Source organism: Ruditapes philippinarum, unplaced genomic scaffold (genome assembly GCF_026571515.1).
Source record: "Ruditapes philippinarum isolate M1 unplaced genomic scaffold, ASM2657151v2 ctg1267_1_1_1_1, whole genome shotgun sequence".
In the NCBI taxonomy this organism is placed as follows: domain Eukaryota; kingdom Metazoa; phylum Mollusca; class Bivalvia; order Venerida; family Veneridae; genus Ruditapes; species Ruditapes philippinarum.
The window spans coordinates 127,992-145,442 of NW_026859684.1; the positions used below are offsets into that span (position 1 = coordinate 127,992).

At 34.3% G+C, this 17,451-nt stretch overlaps 1 protein-coding gene across 2 annotated transcripts; it reads left to right on the plus strand.

Moving 5' to 3' along the window:
* The first annotated feature begins 670 nt into the window (after positions 1-670).
* Positions 671-16,354, plus strand: LOC132757492 (uncharacterized). Of its 2 annotated transcripts, none has more exons than XM_060748784.1 (2): positions 671-766; positions 13,880-16,354. In XM_060748784.1, exon 2 carries the CDS (start codon positions 14,068-14,070, stop codon positions 15,667-15,669), a length of 1,602 nt encoding a protein of 533 aa, XP_060604767.1. In that variant the 5' UTR covers positions 671-766; positions 13,880-14,067; the 3' UTR covers positions 15,670-16,354. The 2 variants fall into 2 exon arrangements, with proteins under 2 accessions (XP_060604767.1, XP_060604766.1); XM_060748783.1 differs by lacking the exon at positions 671-766 and adding an exon at positions 9,647-9,823.
* The last annotated feature ends 1,097 nt before the right edge of the window (positions 16,355-17,451 follow it).

Consider the following 17,451-nt stretch of genomic DNA (forward strand, 5'->3'; position numbering starts at 1 on the left):
GCGATCATTAGATTACTAGTCCGACGTGTAAACCACTCGGTCATGTCGCGAGTTATTTCTCTCTTTTCTTCAATATACACAATCAACACTACCAACCTTTACCTGCTAGTATAGATTAACACGGTACGTACGTGAACCCGTACGTTTGCATAACATAGGTTGTCTTTCGAAAAAAGGTAGATATATGTAAAAAGAAAAGTTTATTTAGAATTACAGTAAATGAACACAGTTATCTTAAATATATGTTTATTCTATGGATTTAAATATAAACATGCAATATACATGCATATTGAGAAGCTCAAATATCCAGTTCATCTAATATCTTATTATATCAAATGGCTAGCCTGTTTCAAACTTAGTATTTCTCCTTATTAATAGAAAAAGATAGTTTGTCTAATTTCTATATATGTCAAGGTCATTGTACAAGCACTGGATTGTTTAATGACAAAGGTGTCTGCCTCTCAATCCAGAGGTCTAGGGTTCTAGCTAAAGTGACGACGGCGTTTTCCTATATATATGACACAAATAATAGCTGTTGAATCATAAAATCTTGTTTCATTATCGAAAATAAACAGGAAATTTGCTTTATTTATGATAACACCTGTACATCTGTATTTACATGTATAAAATCAATGATCAATTAATTACACTACGGCCTTCCATACTTTTCACAAAAAACACGACAGACATGGAAATCAATACTTAACTGGAAAAGTTCTTGGACAGTATGGATTAAAACATGTTTACCGGAGTATATATTTTCCAGGTAGAGTTAAAATATTTTAATATTTAACTTTAAAAAGATTAAAAGAGAAATTTCAAAATAATCACCTTACCTGTTGCAACATATACGGTTTTATATTATTTTGCTAATTAATTGAACATCACACGATTTGTTTTTTCTAACTATACTTTGCTTTCTGCTAGTTCTTTTTATTTGAACAGCAAATTTTATTTATAATAAAATAAATGGTAATATAATGTTATTAAAATAAATGACATTAATCATAACTACTATTTACGTCAGATGTAAGATAGTCTATTTCATATTGACTTATATTTTCACTTAATGCAATTTGACATTGAAATTGCTATCTAAAACATGAGACGTGAAACTTAGTTGGAATATACACAACATTTACCATGTATACTGTATATAAAACCATCCATAAAAAGTTAAATTTTTTTAGAGAAAAACAGCGGAAACACTGTATCAATGTCGATGCGGTTTTCTTTGGGACTGCGGCAAAATTTATTGTCGGCTAACCAAATGTAATTAAAATTGTCAGTGCACAGGTAACCGCGCATGTAAAAATTGACGTACACAAATTTGCCGATAAATCGATAGAAACAATAGAAAGACTGAAAGAATTAACGCAATTCTACGCACGCAATGTTCAGAATTACGTGCACATGTACTTGATGGTTAGACCCAGCCCCCGGCTTCTTCGGCCTCGGTCAACTGTCAATAATAATAATAATAATTAAAAAAAATAACACAAATTGGGAATTAATCTTAATGACAAAACTCGTTTTAAAACCATTTCCAGACAAGTAAAAAATCCCACTGACCATCAAGTCTCAATAAAATAAAGATTGCAGAATCCGAAATACATTCTTATCAATAAGAAAAGAGTCGTTGTCCACGCTATATACCGTATAGAGTAACGGATGTTACATTTCGCGTAGGGCAGGAACGCAATACCAATAGCAAAATTTATCATACGTTCAGGCTTCAAGTTATGTCACCCAGATAAAGTAATTTTGGGATTACTTGAAACGTGATTTGATATTTTTAAATATGCCGGATTTATAGATTCTAATTCAATGATCAAAAAGCGCATACAAAAGTGGGCGGGACGCCATATCTACATCATGTACATTATATTCCTTTATCAAGGAATGCAAACGCAATCTAGTTCAAATAAACTTGTATTGTTATTGTGGTATACGGAAAACAGATATGAAAACACATCTTTTATCGTTAAAATGCTTCGTAATAAATCACACAGGTCTTTCAGCATTCGTGATTGAACTCTAACCATGCAGGTCTTTCAGCATTCGTGATTGAACTCTAACCATGCATTAACCTACAACAATGTACTGAAAACTGATATCTATTTTCTAAATATATCTCAAAGTTCGTGAAAATGTTCAAAATATGGTTTCATTCATCGCAAACAGTCATCGCAAACAGTCATCGCAAGCAAACAGTCATCGAAAACAGTCATCGCAAACAGTCATCGAAAACAGTCATCGCAAACCCCCGATCAAACTAGTACTCATATTGTTTCTTTGTGTCACATTTTTCTTTAGATTTTTTTTGTGGTTCTGTACTACAGATTTCGTTTTGGTCCCATCAAGGGGCACCTGATTTTGTACATGAATACTTCCATTTGTACTAATACGCAGTGGAATCGGTATCATATAATGTAAAAATAAATGTGTATATTAATTTTATACTCAGGTTCATTTTTGTTTGAATTTTCAAAAAAGAATTATGGGAAAATATAATTTTACTGTTTCATACCTTTTAAAACAGTGAAGCACCACATGGTATATAACGCGCGACAACACAGCAAGTTTACATATACATGTATTTGCACTCTGAAAATGTAAATTTTCGTATTGTTAGACAGATGTGGAATATGGAAAAGGTATAACAAGTTTGTAGATTTTATCACAGAAAGGTGTTACAGAAATTACGTTGAAATGGCCATTGTTAACTTCAGTTTGAATCAATTTAACATTCGAGAAACATGTTTAGGATAAAATAAATGCCATTTGCAAAATATAATGGCGTCATTATTGTGCATTGTTTACTAAATGTGCCAGATTTAATTCTCCACCGGTTTATGAACAATTTCCGCGAAATTGGCGTATAGATACATAATTATAAGCAATCTTAACTCCTTTTTTCCCGGAGTTTGTGCGTCCTCAATAAATCACAATGAACCTTAAATCTACTTAAATACAGAGCTTTTATAGCTTTTCACAAATCTCATAAAATAACACATTATAAACGTTTGAGAAAGGTAATGTCCTGCAAAATTGTCAACATCACGAATCAACATGAAACTTATAAAGCGGCTGTATGATTGTAATGAAGCGTATTCTTATTAGAAGGACTTGTCTGTAATGATCCGAATTTCGATCCGAAACGCTAAAACATGTATTTTTTTCAAGAAGCGTTGATGTGTTATTAACTGGAATTGTGCACTGTTCAGTGAAAGATTTAAATATAGGTTGTATTTTGTGTGGAAAAAATGGATTCTATTTGACAAGTAGACAGCTACATTTGTAACAGCCAGACCTATACTGAACGAAGCCATCACCAATTCTGTTGGCCTTTTTACTTCAGGAACAGTCTGTATGTGAAAACGAAAACGAGGCCGAATTGATTTTATCCAATAATTATTTATATATTGAGACCATATGTTGCAAACACTAGAAGTTCATTGTTTACATTTTCAAAAGAATGAAGTAATAGAGCTACATCATTGTACCACAATGTAACAGCTTTAATATGAATTAAACAATGCCGTCCAGTTGTCTTCCTTTCATGGAGGCAAATGTGTTGATAATTTTACTGATCTAAACATCCATAATTTTTATATTTTTTTGCCAGGAGAAACTGCGGTGTTAAACTACTTTGGTAAATGCGGGATTTTCATTTTTTACCAAATTGATCGTATCAGGCTGTCATATGATGCGGTTCAGATCGGAATATCCTTCCCGAGGGTAACTTCTTCGTTACCGCAAATGCGCAGGTGCCCGAGGGATGGACATTTCTATCCGAACCGCAAAGTTCTTCAAAAAACTTCAACTTGTAGTCGATCCGAACCGCAAAGACACATAGATATAATTTTTAAAAAATATTTTTAACGCAAATGTATCTGTATCTTTTAAACCGGTGGAAGGAAATTAAAACTACTTGGCAGAATATTTACCATAATGAGACGATGTGCAGACAGCGGGTTTGACCTTCCTCGGGTTAAGGTCACACTTAGTCATTTTGTATGAATCAAAATTTCGTGTCCGCTCTGTATCTTTTGAACCGATAGAAATGAATTAAAACTTTACTTACGTATAATGAGACGATGTGTTAAGTTTCATTGTGTGAAACTACAATGTCTAGAACTTAGATATTTAGCATGTAGCATTGCCTTATATTGATCTTTACAAAACTGATATATAAATCAGGCCCCTTGGTTCAATATTGGCAGGCCCCAGGGGGCACTTGATATACGTTTTTAGACTTATATAGGAAAACACATCTGAGAGACTACGATGCTAGAGCTTAAAATATTTGGCATGTAATGTCAATTTGTGGATTACAAAATAACTTATTGATCATACCCCTTGAATTAATATTTGTCCCGCCCCGGGGGTCACTTAGTTTATATAGTTTTTTATAGGAAAACACAAGTCTATTTTGATAAAACTACAATGCCTAGAGTTTGAATATTTTACATGTAGCATTGCCTTGTTTGCCTCTACAAAAGTGGTATAAATCATGCCCCTTGGATCAATATTCCCCCGACCCTGAGGTCACATAGTTGATATAATCATGTATGAGAAAACACATTTCAGACTTATTTTGTGAAACTACAATGCAGCATTCATAGCCCTGTGAACATCTGCAAAACCTATATCAAATATGCCCCTGGGTCAATATCGGCCCTCCCCGTGGGCATTTTATTTATATGAACATATACTGGAAAACACATTTTAGTTTTATTGTGTGAAACTACAAAGCCCAGAGCTTAGATATTTCGCATGGAGTATCAATATGTAGATTTCTACAAAAGTTATGATCTTCATGACCCTCAGGTCAAAATTGGCCTTGCCCCGGGGGTCATTTGCTTTATGTAGATCAAGGTATAGGAAACGCATCTTACCTTTTTGTTGATAAATACTATGCCTCTATATTTGGCATATAGCATCGCCTAGTAGACCTCTATAAAGTTTTATGAATCATGTACCTAAGGTAAAAAATGCTCCACCCTGGAGGTCATGTAGTATCATAAGGATAATTAAGATAAAACATTTTTTTCAGAAAAGTTTCTTGATTGGGTCTATACCCTTATTAAAAGATAATTTTTGATTACTCAAACAATTTCTTATATTCGAGCGTATATTGTTCCGCTTTTCAGCTGGTCTTCTTTTTTATTTTTGATATCTTGTCACAAATAGAAATACTCATTTGTCATATACATAAACAATCTTTTTGCTCATTTTGCTCTGTTGGAAAATGGTATATTTAATAAAATTAATATTTTGTATGGAAGTTAAAATACTACTTTTACATTTTGCATCCCTTACAACACATCACTGCATGTTCAGCGGTTGTTGAATACAAGTATCTTACATGCTCTAAATTCATCATTAAAACATTATTCAACACACGTTTAGCAATTCTAAAGGATTAAAAGAATAGATTTCTGCGGCTAAATGTGATTTAAAAGTAAGCACACGCGTGAATTTATGCCGCCGTTTTCTATTTCAAGGACTATCCTTTTTACTGTAAACTGTTCGTAATTTAGTAATGTGATCAATAGAATACATGTACATGTATAATGCATGTATTTTGCATGTATTCGTTAAGCATCATTTCTTAATTTATCGATCTTATTAAATGAAATGATAAATTAATCGTTCGATTAAAGTAACATTATGCTCGTATTTTCATAGTCAGTTTGAGCTGAATTGACTTTATATTTCAATAGATGGTCTTTGTCCAACAGTTGATATTGGAAAATGCCCAGGATAAAATTATAAATCTGCCTAAAATATAAAAAGACTGCCCCACTCTTTTTTTATAAACTGAGCGTTAAAGGTAAATTCTAATAGATATTTACAGAAATTTTATTTTGATCTGTGCATTATTTACTGTCTATGGCAAGTAAATTATTCAATTTAAAGGAATTATGGCAAAATGAAAACTTATTTTTATATTCACCTGTTCACTCACTAGATACCCTTGGATGGTTATAATGTCACTTTAATTCAGTAAAAAATCTATTCATTCATTATCCCCTATATGCGTCATTTCCAAAAACCACGTTTCAAGTGGCGAAATCATTTCCGGTGTTTTAGTTGTTTTTTTTTTTTCATATCAATTCATATTTCTCTTTTTTTTTCAGTTTTTTTTAAATAAGCGGTTAGGTGTAAATATCAAATTTTATTAGCGTTATTTTACACATGAATAAAATTGTAGTGTACGCTTCAGAACCAAACGACGTGGAAAATCCTGATATGTTAAAAAGGACTGTCGGTGGAATATGACTCCAACCTTTATTCACCTTATCTTTTTTAGATGGTCACAAGTTAACCAATTATGATGTCACTGGTATGCAATGAACGATGTCGATTGCATAAAAAGAGAAAGAAAAAAAAGTCCTTGTGTTTTTTCCATGATGTGAAATGACAATATAAGATAGAAACTCCTAACAATGAAAACGTGTTTAAAACTCTGAACCTACTAAATTTGTGTAGTTCATTCTTGTCCTGAATATAATTAATAACAACAGCAACGAAAAGAGCTACTAAAAGCAGTACTAGTGCAAAGATGTGCAAGTTTGTCCTGCTCTTTTCCGGTTCAAGCGGTGAATTATTTTACACTTGTTGTTGTTATAAACCGAGCTTGTGGTTAATGCAAGTCAACAGAAGTAAGATTACTATGTTTAATCAAAGCAAAACGGAAAAAATCTTTATTTAGCTGCGGTCTCACTTACTCCCGGCAGAGCCCAGGACCACCCCGGTAAGTTACCGGGATGATCCGGGACGATCCGGGGTGAAATTATTGTTGCGGTCACACTTACCCCGGCAACACTACGGTAATTCCCAACTATCCACCCAGGATGTGCTCCGGACCATCCAGGCAGAGCCTTGATGAAGCTACGGTTTATGCCGGTGCTTCCTCGGTCGTTCCCGGATGATGCTGGAGGAGCCCCGGTTGACTTAGGCAGAGCCCCGGTTGATCAAGGCAGAGCCCAGGACGATCCAGGCAGAGTCCCGGTAGAACCTCGGTAGATTGAAAACTTGCAAAAATGATTGCATTGATACATAATTTTTATTCAATATTATATCTCTTGATCCAGAACAGTAATTCATGATGATTTTCTGAAAATCCTTATGCAAGACTGGATAAAAGGGAAATGGGAAGGGTTTTGTGAAATCATCGCAAATTGTCGTGAATCTTTTGAAATGAACCGCGCATTGCCGGGACTCTATCGGGATCAACCGTAGCTCCATCGTCATCTTCCGGAGCTCTGGCGGCATTCTCCGGGCCTCTTCCGGCATTCACCGGGGCTCTGCCGGCCTTCACCGGGGCTCTGCCAGCATTCACCGGGGCTCTACCGTAGCTCTACCGGTTATATCATGCCCCGGATCATCCCCGGTTTGTGCAGGCAGAGCTACGGTGCTTCCCCGTTGTAACCCCGGTCGTTCCAGGCAGAGCTAAGGATGAAGCCGGCAAAGCTAAGGATGAAGCCGGCAAAGCTATACTTCCAGGATCATCCCGGACCACCCCGGTGGTATTTAATATTTTATTCCATCCGGGGTCGAATGCCGGATGTTCCCGGACGTTGCCGTTAGAGTTACGGATGTACTCCGGTCATTGTGTACACCGGTCTTACTTGAGAGACCGGTGTGTATACAATGTACTTCGGTTGTTCCCGGTCGAAGCCCGGTCGTTCCCGGATCACCCCGGACGTCTGGGTCTGCACTGGTCGCATGGGTAAGTTTACGGCACTCGTAGCTTGTAAGCCTACATTGTTTTGATGATCTTGTAAACACATAGGAATACGGGACTGTGGGGGGGTGGGGGTGGTCACAGGTCTGCATTGAAAGACACTTATTTTAAATTGTCGGAAAACAGACCACTTCCGGAAATGCAAACTTGTTATCTTAAATCTCTTAAATCACATTTATATTGTTTGTTTTTTTTTTTTTTTTTTTTTTTTTTTTTTTTTTTTGCTCTTATTGCTTGTGTTAGAATACATTCGGAATACTCTCACTTATCGTAACACACTACATTTCTCTGGGTTAACATTATGCAAGCCTACTGGCGGCAACTGGTTATACCCATGCAACCAGTGCTGATCAGCAAAATAAGTCAGCACTCCATTAACACCTGATCATGGTATGCACTGCTCGCTATTCAGTCAGAAAATATTTTGAAATCTTCCCTGAACCCGACGAATGGCTTTGTCCAGATTGAAAGATGGAACACATTTACGGCTATAAATAGGCATCGGAATCACTTTAGGGCTATTATATGTTCCATTGGGCATATAACCATGGTAAAAGTTGTTGACTTCAAAGCATTTGCTCGAATCCCGTCTTAACGAACGAGGAAGCTAGCCAGCTATCTTGCGGAAGGCCGGTGGTTCTACTCAGGTACCGTAAAGGCTGGAAAGTTACTTTATGATCTTTACAGTGTAATCATGACTTAAAAAAAACCAATACATGTACATTATTTTTAATGTTTCACTATAAGCCTCCATATGAAGTTTGAATAGAAAAAAATTGATTATCTGCCATGCATGCTGTTTAATTGTCCGTTATTTACATTGGTTTCGCATTTCAATGAACAAAAAATATTTTTTTACAAAGCCGAAGCATTGTTCTGTTTTATATTTTATTGACTATTACTTTTTTATCTAAAATTAACACAACCGAATCAATAAGTAGTTTTTTTAATTGTGAATGCCATCTAAGAAGACGAAAATAATATAATAAAGGTGGTGTTCTAGCAAATACAATTCACGGGGAAAATACAGTCAATGATTTCTTTTAACAAGGATATGAAATGGTATACGAAAAGGATTACCTCCCCTCGACTGTCCCCTCCCCTCCTCTTCCCACAATCCCCCTTCTCTCCTCCTCTTCCCTACCCTCCACCTTTCTCTTCCATTATTCCCCCCTCCCCTGTTTTCCCATTTCCACCTCAGTTCTTTATCTCTCTCTCACACTCCTTTTTTTTCTTCCCCATAATTTTATCTTCTTTCTTCTTTCCCTCCCTCCATCCCTTCCTTTCTTACTGTCCTGTTCTCACTCTTCTACCTTCCCTTCCTCTTACCTTTCCTCTTTTCCATTCCCTCCCTCTTTCCCCCCCCCCCCTCTCATTCCTTCTTCCATCTCATTCCCGTCCGCCTCATTTCCTTTTTTTACATTTTTTTCCTGCACTTTCCTTTGTCTCTGATCTACAAATCTTCCTTATGATAACCTTTTCCTCTTATCCAACCTGCAATCAATCATATCGTAATTTTAAAATCTGAAACACCTAAATAAATCTTGTTTTGCGCAAATAATATAGCCGCTCACTTTACGCTGATTTCTTTCAGTAGGGCGTGTTAAGGTTCTTTAGCCGAGTTGTTTTCTTTTATTTTTTCACGATTATGTTTGTCTTGTTTATATATTTATATTTTATATTTATTTATTTATTTCAGAAACACGAAGTTAAAAACATTTTTTTCCTTAAGTTTCATATGTCAATTTATATTTCTTGTAACATGTAGTCAAGTTTCTTTGTTATTGAGTATAGGTCTATTTATGCAGACGACTAGGCAAACAAACGTACTCGCTCAAAACGAATGTAACATGATACCTATCTGTTACAGGGTACACTAATTTTTGAAACACACATGTATAGAAAATGACATAGGAAGAGGAGCTATCGTTCTAATCCCTTTCAATTTTATGTAATAATTTTATTAATATAAAATGTAAAATGTGTGAAATATTGAAATAAATATGTTTAAACTAAAAGGACATAAATGTTCTAATACGGTTAGATTTAAGATGAATAAACAACCAGGTAAGACATTTTAAAACTTAAGTAATAATAAATGCTATACAAACGCGTTATATGTGGAATAACAATGATATCTTAGATCACAGTTCTTTAAATGCGCGAGCGGACAGATGGGTTGTTTCTGGCCGATACTAACCTCTAGTTTAAAGTGGCATTATGCTCATCGGTTGAGCTGAAATGACTATGTATTTTAAAAGAGTGTTAAAATAGTGATTGACCAACAACTGATACTTGAAAATCTTTAGGATAAAATATCAATCTGCCTTAAATATACAAAGACTGTCCAGCTGATCGGATATCATGGATATTTACAGAAATTTCGCGAGTTATTAATTGTCCATGCGATGTAAATTATATTATTGAAGGGAATTATAGAAAAATGTAAACTTACTTTGACTATCACCTGCTCTCTTACTATTTATACCTTTGAATGGGCATGTCACTTTGATATAACATTTCATTAATCCTGAGACATTTTACCGCTTTCATATTCTTATCGTCTCTGCAGACGAGTTTTTACTAAACCCTGAATTTGCTGAATGTATATATATTGACTTACAATACTGTCTAATATGGACTTGCAATACTGTCTTATATGGACGTGCAAAACTGTCTTATATGGGCTTGCAATTCTGTCTTATATGGACTTACAATACTGTCTTAATTTTATATGGACTTGCAATATTGTCATATATGGACTTCCAATAGTGCCTTATATGGACTTCAAATACTGCCTTATATTGACTTCCAACACTGTATTATATGGACTTGCAAAACTGTCTTATATGGACTTGCAAAACTGTCTGATATGGACTTGCAATACTGTCTTATATGTATTTGCAATACTGTCTTATATGGACTTCCAATACTGCCTTATATGGACTTACAATACTGCCTTATATGGACTTCCAACACTGTATTATATGGACTTGCAATACTGTCTTATATGGATTTGCAATGCTGTCTTATATGGACTTTCAATACTGTCTTAATTTTATATGGACTTGCAATATTGTCATATATGGACTTCCAATACTGCCTTATATGGACTTACAATACTGCCTTATATGGACTTCCAACACTGTATTATATGGACTTGCAATACTGTCTTATATGGATTTGCAATACTGTCTTATATGGACTTGCAATGCTGTCTTATATGGACTTTCAATACTGTCTTAATTTTATATGGACTTGCAATATTGTCATATATGGACTTGCAAAACTGTCTGATATGGACTTGCAATACTGTCTTATATAGACTTCCAACACTGTATTATATGGACTTGAAATCCTTTTTATATGGACTTATTATACTGACTTATATGGACTTGCAACTCTGTCAATTTCTAATTTTTGGGATATCAAGAGAAAATTTTAAGTTAACTCATCCAGTAATGTATGCAATCTATACCTAGTGATTAAGGCTGATCACTTTTCATTTCAGCAGAATATAAGTTAAGATCTCTGTCTCGAATGAATAAGCAGCAAAACTAAACAAACCGTATATTAAGGTTGAGTTTCAACCTTCTCCTATATTTCAAATATTTGAAAAAGAGATGTATCATTATCATTATCATGCATTACTCTGTCATGTCATATATAGTATGTTTGTAATATGTTGTCCTCATGGGCTTATTAGCCTATTGGAAATGAAATAAATAAATTCTAAATTCTAATTCTATATACAAACAAACATTAACAAACAAAAAAATGCAGCCACATACAAACTGTAAATATTTATAACCTTCAAAATTTATAATTTATCAGTATCTACAAAAATTACAGCTTACGAATTATATTAAGTATACATTTATTGTTTCAACACATTTAAAATCTGTTGAAATTACTATACAAAGGTTTACCGAGTACAAATGCCTTTTTAACTGATACTTTAAAGCCCCATTTTGTCTTAAAAAATGTTAATATCATTTTCATTTCTCACAAACTGTTTATTTTTTGGTATCTTTTTATAAAGTTTTTAAAAAACATAGTCCTTTGCTATACACATGAACAATCTTTTGCATGTTTAGTTCTGTTGGCAATTTGTATAATTATAGTGAATTTATTATTTAGTATTTTGTACGGAAGTCAAAATACTACTTTGTTAACAGTTTGTTACCATTACAACATATAAATGCACGTTCAGTTCTACATTTTTCAGTTGTAAAACATCTAATATGCTCTTAATCCATTATTTAAACATTATTAAACACATGGTTGACATTTCTAAAGAATAAAAACAAATACATGGATTACCTACCGTATATATTGACTAAATACGTATAAATGATGTTCTTCTTCTACTGGTTATGACGATAAGTAAGTATTTGAAAAACACAATTTCGCTTTTTGGGTTATTGTCGTCCAGGGTTGTGTTTCATAGAAAGTCCTAAGTCTAATAAGTCTTAAGACCAAAACTGAGACATTGTTTGTTTCAAAGAAAATGTCCTAACTTATGACTCTTATGTTCTGACTGTTTTTTTTTAAATAACGATTCAGATGAACATTTTCATATTGCGGATTAAAGCCCATGCCATTGTATTTTGTAACTTTTCTCATAAGTGTGGTGTTACAAAGCACATATAAATAAAAGAGACGGTTTATTATCCTATTGCTTGTATACTAAGGTTCTTGTGCCAGAATCGACTGCATCTTGCAATGTTTCTCAAATTTGAAAGACCACCTGTTTCTAAGGAAATGTCGCATTGTAAAAGGGCATTCGTGAGGGCCTACAAGTAGTAGGCAGGGCTGCGTCTTAAGTGTATCCTAAGTCATAGGACTAACTATAGGACTAACTTAGAACCGTTTCAATAAATAATGTCATCTTCAGAAAAAGTTTTAGACTTTTATCTAATTCATTCTTATGAGACTGAACAGATCATATCGTATAAGGAACTGGATTTTAATTAGATGGAAATATGTATGACATGCAATTTCAACAATTATCGCGAGTTCATGGATATGTTTTCTAATGTATTGTTACACACAATATCAATATATCTTATAACTTTAAAGCCAATATCCTATGAGACAATTAATTGAATATAAAACATATTTATAATAAATTGCAACCATTAGATATAACAAATTAAAATAATCAATCGTCTGCTATTGTTAGCCAACTTAATACATTTCGCCTACAGCTACATGATATTATTTAAAATATCATTAGAATTCGTTCTTGTTGAATGAATTTTTATGACCGTTTGTTTGATATCAAAAAGCGCATATGTACCTGTGTAACGCACTTTGGTGTCAAACTTTGACACCAAAGTGCGTAACGCACTTTAGGGTTGGACCCCAAAGTAAGTAACGCACTTTGAGGTCGGACCCCAAAGTGCGTTTGACCCCAAAGTGCGGTGTTACAGGTTACGGTGCTAAATCTGGATATATTTGCCTATAAAAATATTCGTTTAAAGTGACATTATGCCCATCTAAGTACACAAATGGTCAGTGAAAAGGTAAAACTAAAAAAAGCCTAGCATTTGTATTCAATTTTATATTTTACTTAGAAAAAATAATCAATAATTCATAAGACCAAAGGATTTCTAAAACAAAATATCGTCATAAAAAGAGTGGGACAGTCTTTATATAATTTATTTAGATATTTTATTATACACGTTTTTTCATTCTCAGCTATTAGTCAATCACCATAATAATAATAGTCAATCTTATATGGAATATATTACTAATTCAACTCAACTTGACAACGAAAAAGATATCGCATACTGTCACTTTATGGTGTACGAAGATTGTCTAGCGTCGAGATTGAAGCACTATTCAAACCCCTTTAGAGTTCATATATGCGAGTTTTATGGAACATATCTCTTCCTACTCTCATACTTAAGGTTTTCACAAATATGATTTCAAGTTACTCTGTCACACTTCGGTACGTGCCTGCTTGGAGAGGCACAGAGCATCGTCAGAAAATTTGGACCTTGGTTAGATTGGAGAGATTCTAGAAGTCAAACTACTACCATAAAATATTAAGAAATTTGACAATACAGTGTGACAGTTAAAACACAAACATTACAAAATGTTTTATTGTCTTTCCAGAATCACGAATGATGGCCGCAGAAAATAATGAAAACCAAGGCATTCCTTGTGACATCATCAAAAGCTAGCAGACGATAAACCACAAAGCACTATAGGAAGTCATCCGTTTTAGCGATTTATTTTGTTTTAAATGACGAAAACAAAAGCTTGCTTAATATTTCAGCAGATGGTCACGAATCGTTAGAAAAATGGCGAACATTAAAAAAGTTATAAAATTTGCAGGTATATTTTGTTTGCTCGTTATTGCCGTTTTATTTTATCTTAATCACCCGGATCTAAATATTGAAAGGAAAGGACGTATATACCAAGAGAAGTTAGCTAAAACTATATCAGCTCTCCAACTAGAACTCAGCAAAAGAGATACCAACAGCATACATCGCGATTCTGTCCCGAGAGAAAATGAAAGCGAAGAAACTAAGACTACATTAAACATGTTAAATGAATCTTATAAAACGCATACATTCGAACAAAACACAAGCGATGATAATATCAAACGACCTCACACTGAATTTTCTAAATCAGACAAGTGCCTCACGTGTAGTTCATATGTCGATAAAGGAAGTGCCAAGAATTACAACTTTTTCGCAGGAAAATACTCGCTGGACAAGGAACCCTTCGCGTCATGGGTAAAGCAAGGTAACACAAAAACTTACTGTGATAATCGTATTAAAGTGTTTAATGATATGTTTGCAATTCTTCATGATGTAACGATGTATCCGTCAAGAAGGCTTGAGAAGGAGACACAGGCAAAGGGCGGGGAAGAAATAAGAAACGTCCTAAATCAAGGCATTGCTCGTGAGGATTATAACTTTGATGATAACTTTTTTGAAATAGAATGTACGACAAATATTGGAACAAGACTTAGTTCATCAAATAATCTTCGTTTGTTGTCGTCTGTGAATTTGATCTCAGTGTCACGAGAAAAGGCAAAATATGTTTCTTTGAAATTCAATGGAAAATACGCTGTTGCAGTTCGTAGACAAGACTATGCTAATTTGCATAATTGGGTTCGAAATATATACAACATATTTGTATTGTTAATGCATTTCAGAGTTCAGCCAAAAGATATATCTGTTATATTCATGGATGGCCATCCTCGAACTGAATTGGACAACGCATGGGCAATCGTATACAATAAACCTATAAGGGTTGGTCATGTGGAGCAGACAATAACATTCCAAAATTTAATCCTAGGTTTAGAAGAACACAAAGGACCTATAACTGATTTTTATTTGGAGCAAGTACCGTATTTGGAAGAATTTAGGTCTTTTGTTCTTTCGCAATTCAATTTAAACTCTTCAAATAGTTTAAATTGTGCTTCACCGAGGATAACAGTGATATTACGACGGAACGCTGTTTATCACCCGCGTAATGTCGTCGGAAATGTTGGAAGGAAAATTTTCAATGAAGCTGAACTTATGAACGACCTCATGAAAGCCTTCCCAGACGCATGCGTGAAGGCGGCGCTTATGGAGGCATTGCCAATGGCGTCACAACTTAATTTGATGAAAAGTACAGACATTTTTATTGGAATGCACGGGGCTGGTATGAGTCATGTCACGTTTTTACCCAAACATGCTGGTATTCTAGAACTTTTCGCAAAGGATTTTAAAATCGGCCGGCCTTGGTTTTTATGCTTTGAAAAAATTGCAAAATGGCGCAATATGCACTACGACAGTTGGGAGAATTTTGATATCTCATTGGAAATGCCTGCCGATTTTACAGTTTTACCAACTCAAGTTATTGTGAAAAAAACTCAGGGATTAATGAACAAAATATGCCCAAGATAGCAGAGAGGTATGATGAGGAATATGCATTGTTTCTTCTCGTATGTGCCATCATTGAAGTTGTATGTGTTAACATTGACACTAAATCTGCGTAATTTACACTGATACCTTCATTTCTTATTTACATATCAATCAACGCTTTTTTTCCTTACGACTCTTGCTATACTATGTAGCGCACGTGTTCGTAGACACTGTATTTCTATCAATCACAATTTGTGTTATTAGCGAACGTCTCATTTTATTGTCATTGTATTCAATGTGTAAGTGTAACGATTTTACCGACAATGTAAGCGTTATCACTGGTATTTTAGTGCCATATTTGACATACATTACATAACTGACAGTGAATGTTTCATTACTGAAACTGATAATGTCATCAATGAAATTTCATGTGATATCAATGACATTATAGTATTTTAAAATTATGTGTTATATCATTGACATGTTTGTGCCATATTTGACATGAATGTCATTACTGACAGCGAATGTTTCATAAATGAAATTATCATGAGATATTAATGACATTATAATATGTTTAAGTCATATTTTATCTTGGACATTACATTTATTGCCATGATATGCTTTTTAAAAATCTTTTACTTGTGTGCTGTCGTTATAAACGACGGTGGGCCAATATGTAATGCAATATAGACAATAAATTTAACAAAAGAGCAAATATTTTACAGTTTTATTATTTTAACTCTTCGAAATAATTTCCTTCTACAGAAATACAAAGTTTCAGGCGTTTAATCTAGTTTTTAAATGCATTAACATAGTCCTCCTTAGGTATACCTTTCAACAACTTAAACATGGCCGACCTAAGTCAATTTCTACTCTTATACCGCTGACCCGCAATATGTTTTTTCAGACTAGGAAAGAGGAAAACGTCAAAGAGTAACCAAAAAATATTATAAACAAGATCAACAAGAGAAGGTGGCGTTCAATGAACGCAACCCCCAAACGACCCAGCAACAAGAACCAGTGGAAAGGAGCCCCGGAGGACCCAAACAAAAAAAGGACAAGTCAGGAGAATACGGTGGATGGTAAAGACACTCACTCGTTGAAATTTGTACATGGTGATCATTTATCGAAATAAATCTAGTTGTACAAACATTATACAACTCTTAATTAAAACTACATGTATTCATTTATAGACACGTTGGTACTTGTAGATGGTTACTTTCATTCATTATTAAGAGCGCTGACATCAACTGCTGGCAAAAATTGACGTGCGCTCGCGCCGATTGCTAGGTCAACTTTCGTAAATCGGGTTTTCGCCCATCTCAACTCGGGTTTTGATTCTACACACTTGTTATTTTAAGCTAGGTCAGACATGTTTAAATAACTTTTATATTCATAACAATGTTTCAATATTTCTTTATTCAGCTCTGAAGAGCACTAGAATTTCATATTGAATGACAGATTGGTTGTTATTTAACACACTAAATCAACAAACATATGAATGGTTAAAGAAATGTCCCAACTTAGATTTTCTTAAAAACGAATTAGTTGCATTAGTAAATGTTCACTGTCTATAACACCCTCCCCCATTCTCTTTTACTTGTTCAATGTTTTCTATAATATTTGTTTCTTCAAGATAGTTATACTCACAATGGCACATGCTGAAATTTGTGGACGAAGTTCCTTGGCTACTTGGAAGCACAGTCAAAAGTGTTCCGTCTTTTGTATTCTTTATAGTTTCTTATAGCATTAAAGTTACGAAAACGTTGTGTTTTTTGTACTCTCTGTATTTGTTGCATGGGATTTCCACCATTCAATAGAAGG

Coding starts and splice junctions, on each gene's coding strand:
- LOC132757492 (XM_060748784.1), top strand. CDS start 14,068: ATGGCGAACATTAAAAAAGTTATAAAATTTGCAGGTATATTTTGTTTG.